We start from the raw sequence: 12868 nt of genomic DNA, 5'->3' as shown, positions 1-12868 counted from the left end.
GCGGGGGCCTTGGCGGGCCGATCCCGTGTACAGAAGCTGGCTCTTGGTACATGGAATTGTCACATCTCTGGCATGGAAAGAGCCTAAGCAGTTGTGCGAGCTTGAGAAGTTCTGACTAGATATAGTCGGGCTCACCACCACACACAGCTTGGGCTTCGGCACCATTCCTCTTGCGAGGAGTTGGACTCTTTTCCACTCTGGAGTTGCCCACGGTAAGAGGCGCCGACCAGGTGTGGGCATACTTATTGCACCCCGACTCTGTGCCTGATAGCTGGGGTTTACCTAGGGAAAGTCTTTGGAGGGGATGCTGGAGAGCGCTCCTGCTGGAGACTCCCTCATTCTGCTCGGGGACTTCAACGTTCACGTGGGCAATCAGAATCAGAATCATCTTTATTTGCCAAGTATGTCCAAAAAACACACAAGGAATTTGTCTCCGGTAGTTGGAGCCGCTCTAGTACGACAACAAACAGTCAATTGACAGAGAACACATTTGAGACATAAAGACATTGACAAAAAAACAGTCGCTGAGCAATAAAGGGTTAATAGTTATCTGGTAATGCCGGTACTTTTTTTTTTGACAATTGTGCAAAAGATGCAGTCCTCTAGCACTTAGAGCATAATGACAGTGTGACCTGGAGGAGCGTGACTGGGAGGAACGGCCCACCGAACAGAACCCGAGTGGTGTTCTGTTATTGGACTTTTGTGCTCATCATGGATTGTCCATAACAAACATTATGTTCAGACATGTGGGTGTCCACATGTACACTTTGCACCACGACACCCTAGGCCACAGTTTGATGATTGGGAGAGCCGGGGGTCATTGAGTCGGAGTAGACCATGTTCCGTGCCTTCATTGTTGAAGCGGCCGACCGGAGCTGTGGCCGTACGGGTGTCGGTGCCTGTCGTGGCGGAAATCCCCAATCCCGTTGTGGCTGAACAGTGGTAAGGGATGCAGTCAAGCTTAAGATGGAGTCTTATCGGGCCGTTTTGGCCTGTGGGACTCAAGAGTTAGCTGATGGGTACAAGCTGACCAAGCGGAACACAGCTTTGGTGGTTGCTGAGGCAAGAACTCAGGCGTGGGGTGAGTTCGGTGAGGCCATGGAAAAAGAAGGGTGGGGGGGAAAGCAAGAAGAAGAAATTTTGGGCCACCATCAAGCATCTCAGTAGGGGGATGCAGTGCACCATCAACACTGTGTATAGTGGGGACGTTGTGCTGCTGACCTCAACTCGGGATGTTGTGAGTCGGTGGGCCAAATACTTAAAAGACCTCCTCAATTCCACCGACATGCCTTCCCTTTGAGGAAGCAGAGTCTGGAGACCCTGAGTTGGGTTCTTCTATCTCTGGGGTTGAGGTCACCAAGGTGGTTAAAAGGCTCCTCGGTTGCAGGGCCCCAGGGGTCGATGAGATCTGCCTTGAGTTCCTAAAGGCTCTGGTGGTTGTAGGGCTGTCCTGGTTAACACGCCTCTGCAACATTGCTTGGACATCAGGGTCAGTACCTCTTAGCAGACCGGGGTGGTGGTCCCCATTTTTAAGAAGGTGAACCGGAGGGTGTTTTCCAACTATAGGGGGATCACACTCCTCAGCCTCCCTGATAAGGTCTTTTCAGGGGTTTCCGAGAGGATGGTCCGTCAGGAAGTCGAATCTCAGATTCCGGAGGAACAGTGTGGTTTTCGTCCTGGCCGTGGAACAGTGGACCAGCTCTACACCCTCAGCAGGGTCCTCAGGTGTCCATGGGAGTTTGCCCAACAAGTATCCATTTGTTTTGTGGACTTCGAGAAGGCATTCGACCGTATCCCTCGGGGAGTCCTGTGAGGGGGTGCTCCGGGAGTATGGGGTACTGGACTCCCTGATACAGGCTGTTCGATCCCTGTACGACTGGTGTCAGAGTTTGGTCCGCATTGCCGGTAGTAAGTCTGAGTCGGTGCAGCGTCTGCATTGATGCAGACTCTGTGTCGTGGTGAATAAGGAGCTGAGCTGAAAGGTAAAGCTCTCGATTTACCGGCCGATCTATGTTCCTACTCTCCTATGGTCATGAGCTGTAGGTCGTGACTGAAAGAACAAGAGCACACATACAAGCGGCTGAAATGAGTTTCCTCCGCTGGGTGTCCAAGCTCTCCCTTAGAGATAAGCTGAGAAGCTCTGTCATCCAGGAGGGTCTCAGAGTCAAGCCGGTCTTCCTCCACATCGAGAGGAGCCAGATGAGGTGGCCTGGATATCTGGTTAGGGTGCCTCCCTGGTGAGGTGTTCCGGGCACGTCCCACCAGGATGAGGCCCAGAGGACGACTTAGGACACGCTGGAGAGACTACATTTCTTGGGTGGCCTGGGAACGCCTCGGGATCCCCCCCAGAAGAGATCCACAAATTGGCTGGGGAAAGGGAAGTCTGGAAGTCTTGAAATGAGCAAGGCAGTGCTACTGATGAGTGGTGCGGGGGGATGCTTTTTATTGTGTGTAAGTACCTGTGAGTTGATACCTTAATATAACCTGTGTTATTATTAGTGGTCCCAGCACACGCAATTCAAGCCTATAGCATGTCTATGGAACCTATTAGCGAATGGACACCATATCATATGCATGTTCGTCAACTCGTGTATGCAGTTGCTGAGCTGGCACATTGAGGAAGGATGGGCCCTACCCCCCACCCAACACCTCCACCCGCAAGGGGGGGCCAACCCGCGGGGGACCCAGGGCGTTCCCGAGCCCAACTGAAGCACCCCGACCAGTCCAAAAGTTGTGCTCTGGGTCGCAGGACGTGGTTGTGTTTTTGGACAGTTATCAGTAACTTGCCATACACATGTCACATTGTCAGAAAGGTTCTGTCTAAATCTGACAGACAGCCACATATCCAAACATTTGACATTTTTCTCAATTTCTTCTCAAGCCTTAACTTACTTGTTTTCCTTCCTCAAACATGTATTCACCAGGAATTATTTTTTGCTGTTCCCATTTCCAAGTACCTGTTAGAAGCGCTTCTCTTTTTCATAATATTCGAACGTCTTCGAAATTGTTGGGGACCCGGGCCCCTAATTGTCGGACTCGAAACTCTTATTGTAGGGGACTCAAACCTCTAACCGCATCGGACTCGAACTGCTAACCACATCGCACTCGAACCTGGGGACTCAATTCCCTCACTGTCAGGGACTCGAACCAGGAGACTTTATAACCTGGACTTTAAGGACTTAGAAATGTATGCCGCCATCTAGGTTATGAAAAAGCTGTACACTTTCATTTCAAAATTCCACTGCCACCTAGAGGTTATGAGAAAGGTATACATGTTCATTCCGATATGCCACCGCCACCTAGTGGTTATAAAAAAGGTGTAGCCTACACTTTCATTTCAATATGACAAGGGTACGTATTACTGCATATATGTACAGTTGTGCTCATAAGTTTAAAAACTGGCAGAATTTGTGGAAATTATTTTATTTTTTTTTTAATTTTTTTTTAAATGACTGACCGAACAACAACCATCATTTATTTATCGTTATGTTTTGTTTAATGATAATTGTCAGAGAAGTTTCTTCAAAACAACTGAGACAAGCCTGAGGACTGTGTCGAAATGAATTCACACCAACCAAGATTGTCTTTTCTGCTCGTGAGGGACAGCGGAGCAACTCACTGGATGAGTGTGCTCACCAAGACTGACAAAGAAGTGCTGCCCTCGTCCGCTATTTATTTCAAGCAAAGCAGCATGCAACACAGTGGATGTGCAGGTGCACCGAAAAAATGCTTCGATAGTTTCCTGTTATTTTGACAGTTTTCTTTAGCAGTCAGCATAATTACACGTCTTTGTGCAAGAAGTGTGAACTTTGTGGAGGAAGTGTGAACCAGGCAGGTCAAATAGGGGTGAACCAGACAGCCTTGTCTCGTCCACACATCTGCGTGGGCGAGTTTCTACAAAATATGAACATGCTTTAAACATGATAACTATAATTCTTTCACAATAATACTTTTCTGAAATGCGTGACCGTTTAATTTGAATCCCATTAAAATAAAATGTGGTTCACCTGATCCTTCATGTTTTCTTTAAAGATTTGTACCCATCTTACAAATTCTGCCTGGGTAATCAAACATATGAGCACAACTGTGTGTTTTCTAATTTACAAAATAAAAGTAGGGCTGTGAATTTCAAAATAAGAGCAAGTAAATAAAAAAAAATATTCAGTGTTCAAATAAAGTGCTTAACATTCACTGCCATTGATGGCTTTAGAAGTCAAATATCCATGTTCACTGGGAAGGCTGGCAGTGACTGAGTTAACTTCAGAATTATTCTTTAAAAAAAATAACAAAATACAGATTTTGAATGGATATTATATGGATAGATATTATATGGATAGATATGGATAGATAGATTATATGGATATCATATGGATAGAAGCAAAATCATGCATTGTAAAAATGCATTATGCATATCCAGAATTTTGAGGTCAACTTTGGGGTTGCGGATTATACATTGGTGTATACACGAGAAATTACGGTACCGGTATTATTATTATACACGAGAAATTACGGTACCAATACCCCTTTAATACAAAGGCAAGATTGTTTCAAATACAATACACCATATGAAATGCTCCGATTTTTCAAGAAATTGAAATTTTCTTTACCGTAAATCTTTGTTTGGAGGACAACAGGTCCATTTGGATCCTGAGGTGAAAGCCGGCAGACCCCCCCCCCCCCCCCCCCCCCATCCTTTATTCTGTGGGTGGAGATGTGCGTTGGTCCTAGATGATCAATCACTCCCGATCCTAGGATTGATCGCCGATCCAGGGGACCCGTATCGGCGATCAATCCTAGGATCCCACTTCTGACACCAACTGTTTTGGCAAATCTTTTTCTGTCAAAATAATTAAGGAATCCAGGGGACCTGTATCGGCGATCAATCCTAGGATCCCACTTCTGACACCAACTGTTTTGGCAAATATTTTTCTGACAGAATAATTAAGGACGCAATCTTGTCTTTGCGGGTTTTTATTACAAGGAATAAAAGAAAAGTCTTTGCAAAGTCTAACGAGTTGTCGCCCCTTACTAAAGTCCAAACAAACAATTGCCTCCGTTATACAGACGTGAGTGAGACGGAGAAGAAAAGGAAAGCAAAACAATTATCTTTGTCCAGCTGCACTCAAGTTATCTTTATCGCAAAACAGCTAGTAGTCACAACATGACTGGGAACAACTAGGACGCACAGGATGGCCGGAAAACAGCTAGTAGTCAAAACATGGAACAATAAAGCATGTTAAGGTTGTATAAACTAATAGAAGTAATATTTGGTATATATGAAACATACATTTTCCAACTCAAAATGCAAAGCTGAGTTGGAGAACATCATCTTGTTTTGGTGGCAGGTGGTAACTGTTTTTACTAGATGCTTGGCTTGCCATGTTCCCACCATCACCCTTTGATTATGGAAGAGAAGCTTTTCCTCCACAACTAAGTTGGATTTTTTTCAAATGTCATGGCGTGAGGATCCCCCATATTTTCCCACAGCGTTCCACAAACATTTGTTTGTGCTCCCAGCAAGCATTTACAGAGGGAAATACAGTTGTAGAAGTTGTCCATGTCGAGCTTATACATAGGGCTGCAATGAATACTCAAGTATTTTGAGGATTTCGAGGACAAAAAATGCTCGGATTTTTTTCTGCTCAGGGATCTGCTTTTTTAACTCATTCACTGCAAGTTCTGAGTTTGGTATGACTTGTACATAGAGTAGCTGCCTGTTAATAGCAGGAAAGAGTTAATTGTGAAGCTCAGCAGAGCAAAAGCAAGACGACAACATGCTTACGTCATCAATGCTAGGCGTACATATTTGATTCAAGGATCGGGAAAATGGCGAAAATACAACATTGTAGTTCTTCAAACCGCGTTAAACACAACGAAGAAGAAGATGGCGACAACATCAGAGTAAATAAAGGCCGGGTAAAAAAGAAGCCTAAATATCAAAAGTGCATTTCAGACTGAGCAGAAATGTAAACACACATGGCCCAGCTCCAACACTGACAGCTTTATTACAAAGCACTTGGCTCCGGAGCACACACAATCTCTGTTGTCCTTTCTGACGTGTATATACCAATATTTTTCTTCTTACTGGAGCGTAAAATACTCTCCTATAAGTGCCAACTGCTTTTACTCTTTATTAATTTTTTTCTCCTTCTCTCTCGGTCTCTTGTCGTCGTCTTCTCCTACTTCCTCTTCTCCCTCTTCCTTATGTAGTTGGCTGAGCTCTCATCTTACATCACTGCCCTCTGCAGGTGTTTATTTGTCAGTGCAATTCTTCACATGCTTGATTATCACTCACAAGCTGCACAAGAGCCTCCCCCACCCATCCCTGTTGGAAACAGCTGTTGATGTCATTAGACGTCAGTGGCGGTAAAAATTAGTAGCCTAATTGAGGTCTTTGACGTAAGTGGCAGTGAAGGAGTCAAGTATCCCTGAAATAATAGGTTGTATGTATACGTTAACATGCATTTAAAAAAAAAAAAAAAAAAAAAGATAATACATCTGGTACTGTCATGGTGTTTTGCTGTTCAATCATACTACCCTTGTTTAAATTAAACTGAAAGAACAATATAGCCATTATGGTACTTTGGAGCATGATTACATATGTTAACACCATTAGTAGTAAACGAGAACGTTTGTTTGCAAAAATCTTGATTTTTCAAAATGTATGTGGTGGTGTGCGGCATTACAGGAAATCTTCAGGACCTTGTAAATATTAAAATTTGTTCTAACAGTTGGCTTTGAATAGAGCAAGATCGTCCTTTAAAATTATTTTGTCATTCGCAAATAACATGATAAATTAACTGAAATAGGCTGTGATTCCTGAAGATACCCTGAAGGCAAAACCAATTCCTCTTTTATAATATCTACATTAAACATTCCTATCAACTTCTCACATCTTTTTTGTGTTTACAGCCATTGGAGCTGCTTTGGCACTCCCTTGACGAGTGGCTCGTACTGATCTCCACTGAACTAGACAGAAACAGGAACCCCTTATCCACCTCCTCCAACAGTGAAATAGCCTCCCTGCTTCTCAAACAGCGGGAAGTCGATCACTCTAGCCCCACACCAAAGCTTCCCACCTCCCTGGACCCTCAGATTGTCATGGAAAAAGAAGGCTATGTTGATGGGGAAGACGTTATCTCCATGACAGCCAATCGGCTCAGTGCTGTGATCCAGGCCTTCTACATGTGCTGCTCTTGCCAGATGCCACAAGGGTTTGTCTCCTGTAATGACTATCAATCTATACATAGGAAGCATGGCTTTTACTGTAGTCTACATTTAGTGTTACAGTTTTACACAATTTAAAGGTTTAAGCCCCAGTCTAACATAAGGACAAACATGGTCCATGGCATAACAACAGCAAAAAATACCACCAGCAATACTCATCACCGTAAAGCTTTGCTGCATTGGAGCTCTTTTCATAATAAAACATCATACGTTGATTTGTTTTCATTTGAATGTGAAAATTATTATTTTTAAAGTGAACTGGAGATTGAATCCAAATTAGCACTCAATTTGTTCGTAGCACTAGGTGGAAGTATATGCCAACAGATTAATTTAATATGCGCAATGTGATTACCAAATCTGACACGAATTGCAATGACTGATTTTGCATCTATAAATGGCGCTTGTCAAAGGCAGGTGCAAAATGGCCACACAGCGTAGTACGCGTAAAATGAAAGGTGCTGGGGACAACCTTTGTGCTCGTGCAAACAAAAAATATATTGCGACATATCTATTGACCAGGTTTTGAATGCAGTGCTATGCAGGATGGGCAGACACATCCAATTCACTAGCATTCTGGGGGCGTTAAAGCAAACAAAACATGTCTTTTATGTGGTTGCTGACATCCCCAAAATTATTGGAACGATTTTCCATACAGGTCCAAGACCATGCTCTTCACACCTTAAAAGAAGCTCACTGAACCACAGATGAGCAAGAGCTTTTGAAACAAAAGCAATAACATGGAATCCTGAACAAAAGACTGTAGGGCGGCCGTCTGCCTCAACTGGTTTTGTTGAGATTGACAAATGGTAGAAACAGATGGCGAGAATAAAAGATAGAGGGGTTGGCAGGTGTGATGTTGAGGAAAAATAATTGAGAAGCAATAGCTTTCAATGACGATATAGTGTTAATGATTGAGATCTACATCATACATACTGTACATCAGTGTGGCCGTGAGCGCTCTTCAGGTGTGCTGTGGGAAATTATCAAATTTTACTTAATTGCGCAGAAAAGAATTTCCAAGAAATTATATATCTTTATTCGTCTATTTATGCCAGTGAGGCATAGTGACAGACAGAACAAATAAATGCTCTTCTATTAGATGGAAGGAAGTACATACAGTAATTAATGTATCCACTTTTTGTGACATTTTTGTTTGTTGGTGTGCCGTAAGATTTTTCAATTGTAAAATATGTGCCTAGACTCCATAGAGGTTGGAAATCACTGCTGTACTTACATAGACAAGGCAGACAAAAGGGAGTATGAGATTTGACCTTTATAAAAGTTTGACCAAACACAATGCATGGGGCTTTTTCGGACGATTTTAAGACCACATTGCATCTGTAATATTTTTTAACTGATCTTGTTGAGAAACAATTAATCTTATTGGTGTCTTAAAAACTAATTCATGCAGAATGCAGTTGTTGCACAAAACAGTTATTTCTGCTCATTTTCAAAATGATTATAAAGAGTAGCTTTCTGTTATTTTTACTGTATGAAGCTTAACTTACAACAGTTATATTCACTGTTGTGCCACAGGGGATGGTTCACTGTTTATTTAAAGATTGAGTCAATTTTCCTGTTGCAAGGAGTTAGTGGAGTGTTGTTGTGGTCTTTAAAATTGGGACGTCGAACAGTCGGCCTATTATGGGTCTCTAAGGAGAGTAAACATTACATGATGTACAGTTTCAAGTTTGTATTCAGTAAACCGTTTATACTCGTTGTCCTACAGCTGCTACTGCTATTAGTATTGTCCCACTTCTTATATTATGAGAGGGGTACAACTACAACTTAGAATATTGTCAGCACTTAGATTTTATTTATTTTTTTCCTCCACTTGCCCTCCATTTAAGTTGCCTTATCTACCTCCTTGTTTGCATTCACATTAATCTCAATACATATCACATTTAACTCTCAACCAGTCTGTAATTATGCTCCATTAGATTTTTAAGTATACTTAATTAACAGCTGCTGGAATTCCAGTATTGACCTGCCTGACGGAATCAGATGCCTCTCTTCCTGTTTTTGTTTCTGTTTTTCACCCTGCTCTTGATTAAGAGTCTGGTCTTGTTTTGTCTCCTATGGCAATCCATCATTTTCAGTGTAGACATTTGGCTTTTTCAGACAAGTAATCAATATCTAATTGGGAAGCAGAGGCTGCTACTGAATTGTTGCTGCTGGCCATTTTGCTCCCCTTTCTCACTCATCACTTCCTCTCTTCGCTCACCCAGAATGACATCCCCTCACTTCATTGAATTTGTCTGCAAGCATGACGAGGTGCTGAAGTGCTTTGTAAACAGGTGAGTCAGTGTAGACCTCAGCCATACATCAGACTCTTCACTGGGCCAAGAAACTATTGATTGAAAAAACATCAGTTTACTTCGACTTTTGTCTTTTTCTCTGAACCTTTCACAACCTCATCTTTTTACTGTCTTTGCTCATGTGTGCTTCCACTTCATAGGAATCCAAAGATAATCTTTAACCACTTCCACTTCCTGCTGGAATGTCCAGAGCTGATGTCACGTTTCATGCATATCATTAAGGGCCAGGTAAGAAAGACAGTAATTGGACAGCTTTATTGTGTAAGAGAAATTGATTATGAGAACACAAGTTCGGACCTTAAAGTGTAACCAAACAGACCCAAACATTTATTTGCCTTTGATTTGACGCATCACAGAAAGTCTTGTTAACAAGCTGGACAATCATCAATGGATTACAAAAATTGCAAGTATGTGAAATTAGGGCCGGCATTTCAGACATTTCAGCTTCCTGACGCTGAGGGCATGCCGCTAAATGCTCTCAAAATCACGCCGCCCCGGAACTTTCAGCTGTCAATCAAATTAGTGCCTTCTTTCATTGCTCCTAAGCAGGGAGAATTTCCAGCAATGGAAATTGTACATGGTCTCATGGGCTGCAGCGAAGCAGCCTCTGAGCTGTCATAATACCATAAGCCGTGCTGGCAGGACAATTTTCCCTCCTTTGAAATTCAGTGGGACAAGGCGCTTCTGTGGCCGCTGAAGGGTGCCACAAGCGGCAACAGCTGTGTGACACGGACGGGTCCTCTTGGATGAATTTTCCCACTCCTCCGCCTCGCCCCGCGACTTGCTGTCGGCAACTGGGAGGCTGACGGCCCTAACGCTGTTGTGCCAGACCTACGTCGGCTTCTCTGACCACTGTCGGTTTGGAAAGGGGCCGCAGTGCGGCGGGTCCCATCCAGTTCGCCACTGTCTTGCAACACAATGTGTGTGGTGCCAGACTGCAAGACACTATAGCCCAAATAACACAAAACGTATTACACTTCAGGAAAGATGTATTTTTTCGAGTGTGGGCATACTGTAGTTTGACGTCTAGTTGCACCCTATACTGGTAGTCATGGGTTCAGGTCAAAAGGAATGACGAAGCGGTAATTCTGGCAAATGGCCACTGCATGGAGTAAGGGCGCTTGGTGTTACTATAGTAATGGAGAGCCTCATCTTAGAAAGTATAAGCCCCAGTTCCGTGATGTTGCAGCGTTAGTTTTTAGCCCCGTTCAAAAAATCCGTCCAAAAGAGAGAGATTAAAAAAAATAATAAAATATTTCTCAACAATTCAGTACTGTATTGTTCTCAGTCTTTTCCCATGTTTTCAAAACTTATCCTCAAACATGTTTAATGTATTTAGAAACAAAACAAGGATTGTTGGCACTTAAAATATTGATAATGGAGGCCGAGTAGCTACACTATAGAGACAAAAGTATTCGGTCTACAAGAAGTGAAAATAAGGTTGGTATCCCCTTAAAAGCTAAAACAGCACTTTGGTCAGACGTCCTGTAAGATGTTCTACAGGACTCTACTCTTGTGTGGAAATTTTGATCCATTTCATCAGTAGGATAGTTTATGTGAGGTCAAAGGTTACCGTTGTTGGCTGATGGCTCAGCATCTCTTACAGAACTTACAGTAGCTGTCTGCTCAACCGTCTGCTCTCTTCCATGTGCACCAAAACCCCTCCGACATAAGCGGGCTCCCTCTTCCTTTCTTCACGCACAGCCTCTTAGCTTTCTCATATAATCACAAGTCAGTACTCAACCTATACACATTCATCGCCTCACTGACAGTTGAGAATTATAGAACGTTCATTAATTCATTCATTTTCCAAACCGCTTATCCTCACTCGGGTGGCGGACTTGGTGGAGCCTATCCCAGCGGACTCTGGCCGAGAGGCGGGGGTACACCCTGAACCAGGTCGCCAGCCAATCGCAGGGCTGACACAAGACATGCTACAGTTTAATTTTTCACTTTAAAATTCATCCTGCGGGGCGGTTATCGCTTGCGGACTAAGTTGGACACCCTTGTACAATAGACATTGATAAATTCTAGGAATTGAGTGCATTGTATTTTTTGTGACTGCTCGATACAGTTGTGATCTGTCTCTTTCAGATGTTCTTTGCAAAAGGATTGCACAGCATGCATTGTAACTTGTAAAACTAAAATATAATGTTGATTAGGGCTGCACGATATTGGAGGGGGGGGAAATGGCATTGCAATTTACAGTATACAGACCCTTTCCAAAAAATTTTAATGTCATGGAAAAGTATATTTCCATAATTCCATTCAAAAAGTTAAACTTTCATAAATTATAGATTCAGGGCCCACAATTTCAAATATTTGTTTATTTTTACATAATTTGGGCTTCAGACTCATAAAACCCACAAAATCAGTAATTCGACTGTGAAGAAATCATCAAGCTTAACTGTACCCATTACTTTGTAATGTATGCCACACAAGTTACAGAATGATGTCATCAACATGAACCAATAACTTAAATATTAGTGTAGTTGAAGCCACATTATGAGTAATTTAGTGCAGACTTGACGTGCCAGCATAGTACAGTAAGTACCTAAATGTAAACAAGCACACCATTCTCAGTACACTTCTCTAAAGACTCTTAACTGATAGATAGATAGATAGAGACCCTTTGAAAAAAAAAATTATATCATGGAAAAGAGTCTTTATTTCCATAATTCCATTCAAAAGGATAAACTTTCACAGATTATAGATTCAGGGCACATAATTTAAACAATTTCAAGTATTTGTTTTTTTATTTTTACATAATTTTGGGCTTACAGCTCATAAAACCCAAAAAATCAGGAATTCAAAAAATTTGAATACTGTGAAGAAATCATTTACTGCTCAGTTTTTGTAGAAAAAAAAGAGAAATTTGGGTCACATTAAATCAATCAATATATGGTACTTTCAAAACGATACGTTAATCTCCAATACTTGGTTGGCAATCCGTTTGCTTTAATAACTGCCTCGATGCGGCGTGGCATTGAGGCAATCAGCTTGTGGCATTGCTTGGGAGTTATGGAAGCACAGATTTCCTTGATGCTTGCTGTCAGTTCTTTGTTTTTGGGTCTGGTGCCCCTCATTTTCCTCTTGATAATACCCAATAGATTCTCAATGGGGTTTAGATCCGGCGAGTTGGCTGGCCAGTCAAGCACTGTGATGGCATGGGTATCAAACCAGGATTGTTGCTTCTGGTGGTATGGGCAGGGGCCAGGTCCTTCTGGAAGATGAAATTTGCATCTCCATACAGCAGCAGAAGGAGTCATGAAGTCCTCTAAAACATTCTGGTAGAATGTTGCGGTGACCTAGAATTTAAGAAA

The 12868-nt window shown here is 42.5% G+C and overlaps 1 protein-coding gene across 4 annotated transcripts in view; it reads left to right on the top strand.

The window, feature by feature from the left end:
• The window catches only part of hace1 (HECT domain and ankyrin repeat containing E3 ubiquitin protein ligase 1), an 89937-nt gene that overhangs the window by 39506 nt on the left and 37563 nt on the right, over nucleotides 1-12868 (top strand). For 3 of the 4 annotated variants that reach the window (XM_061673620.1, XM_061673619.1, XM_061673622.1), the window contains 3 exons: nucleotides 6913-7214; nucleotides 9456-9524; nucleotides 9686-9773. In XM_061673620.1, the coding sequence (XP_061529604.1) occupies nucleotides 6913-7214; nucleotides 9456-9524; nucleotides 9686-9773 (459 nt within the window). The remainder of the gene's footprint in view (nucleotides 1-6912; nucleotides 7215-9455; nucleotides 9525-9685; nucleotides 9774-12868) is intronic. The other variant, XM_061673621.1, reaches the window with a different exon arrangement.

Source organism: Phycodurus eques, chromosome 4 (assembly GCF_024500275.1).
Source record: "Phycodurus eques isolate BA_2022a chromosome 4, UOR_Pequ_1.1, whole genome shotgun sequence".
Taxonomy (NCBI): domain Eukaryota; kingdom Metazoa; phylum Chordata; class Actinopteri; order Syngnathiformes; family Syngnathidae; genus Phycodurus; species Phycodurus eques.
Note: the sequence above shows the minus strand (reverse complement) of the source record. Positions and strands in the feature narration are given on the sequence as shown.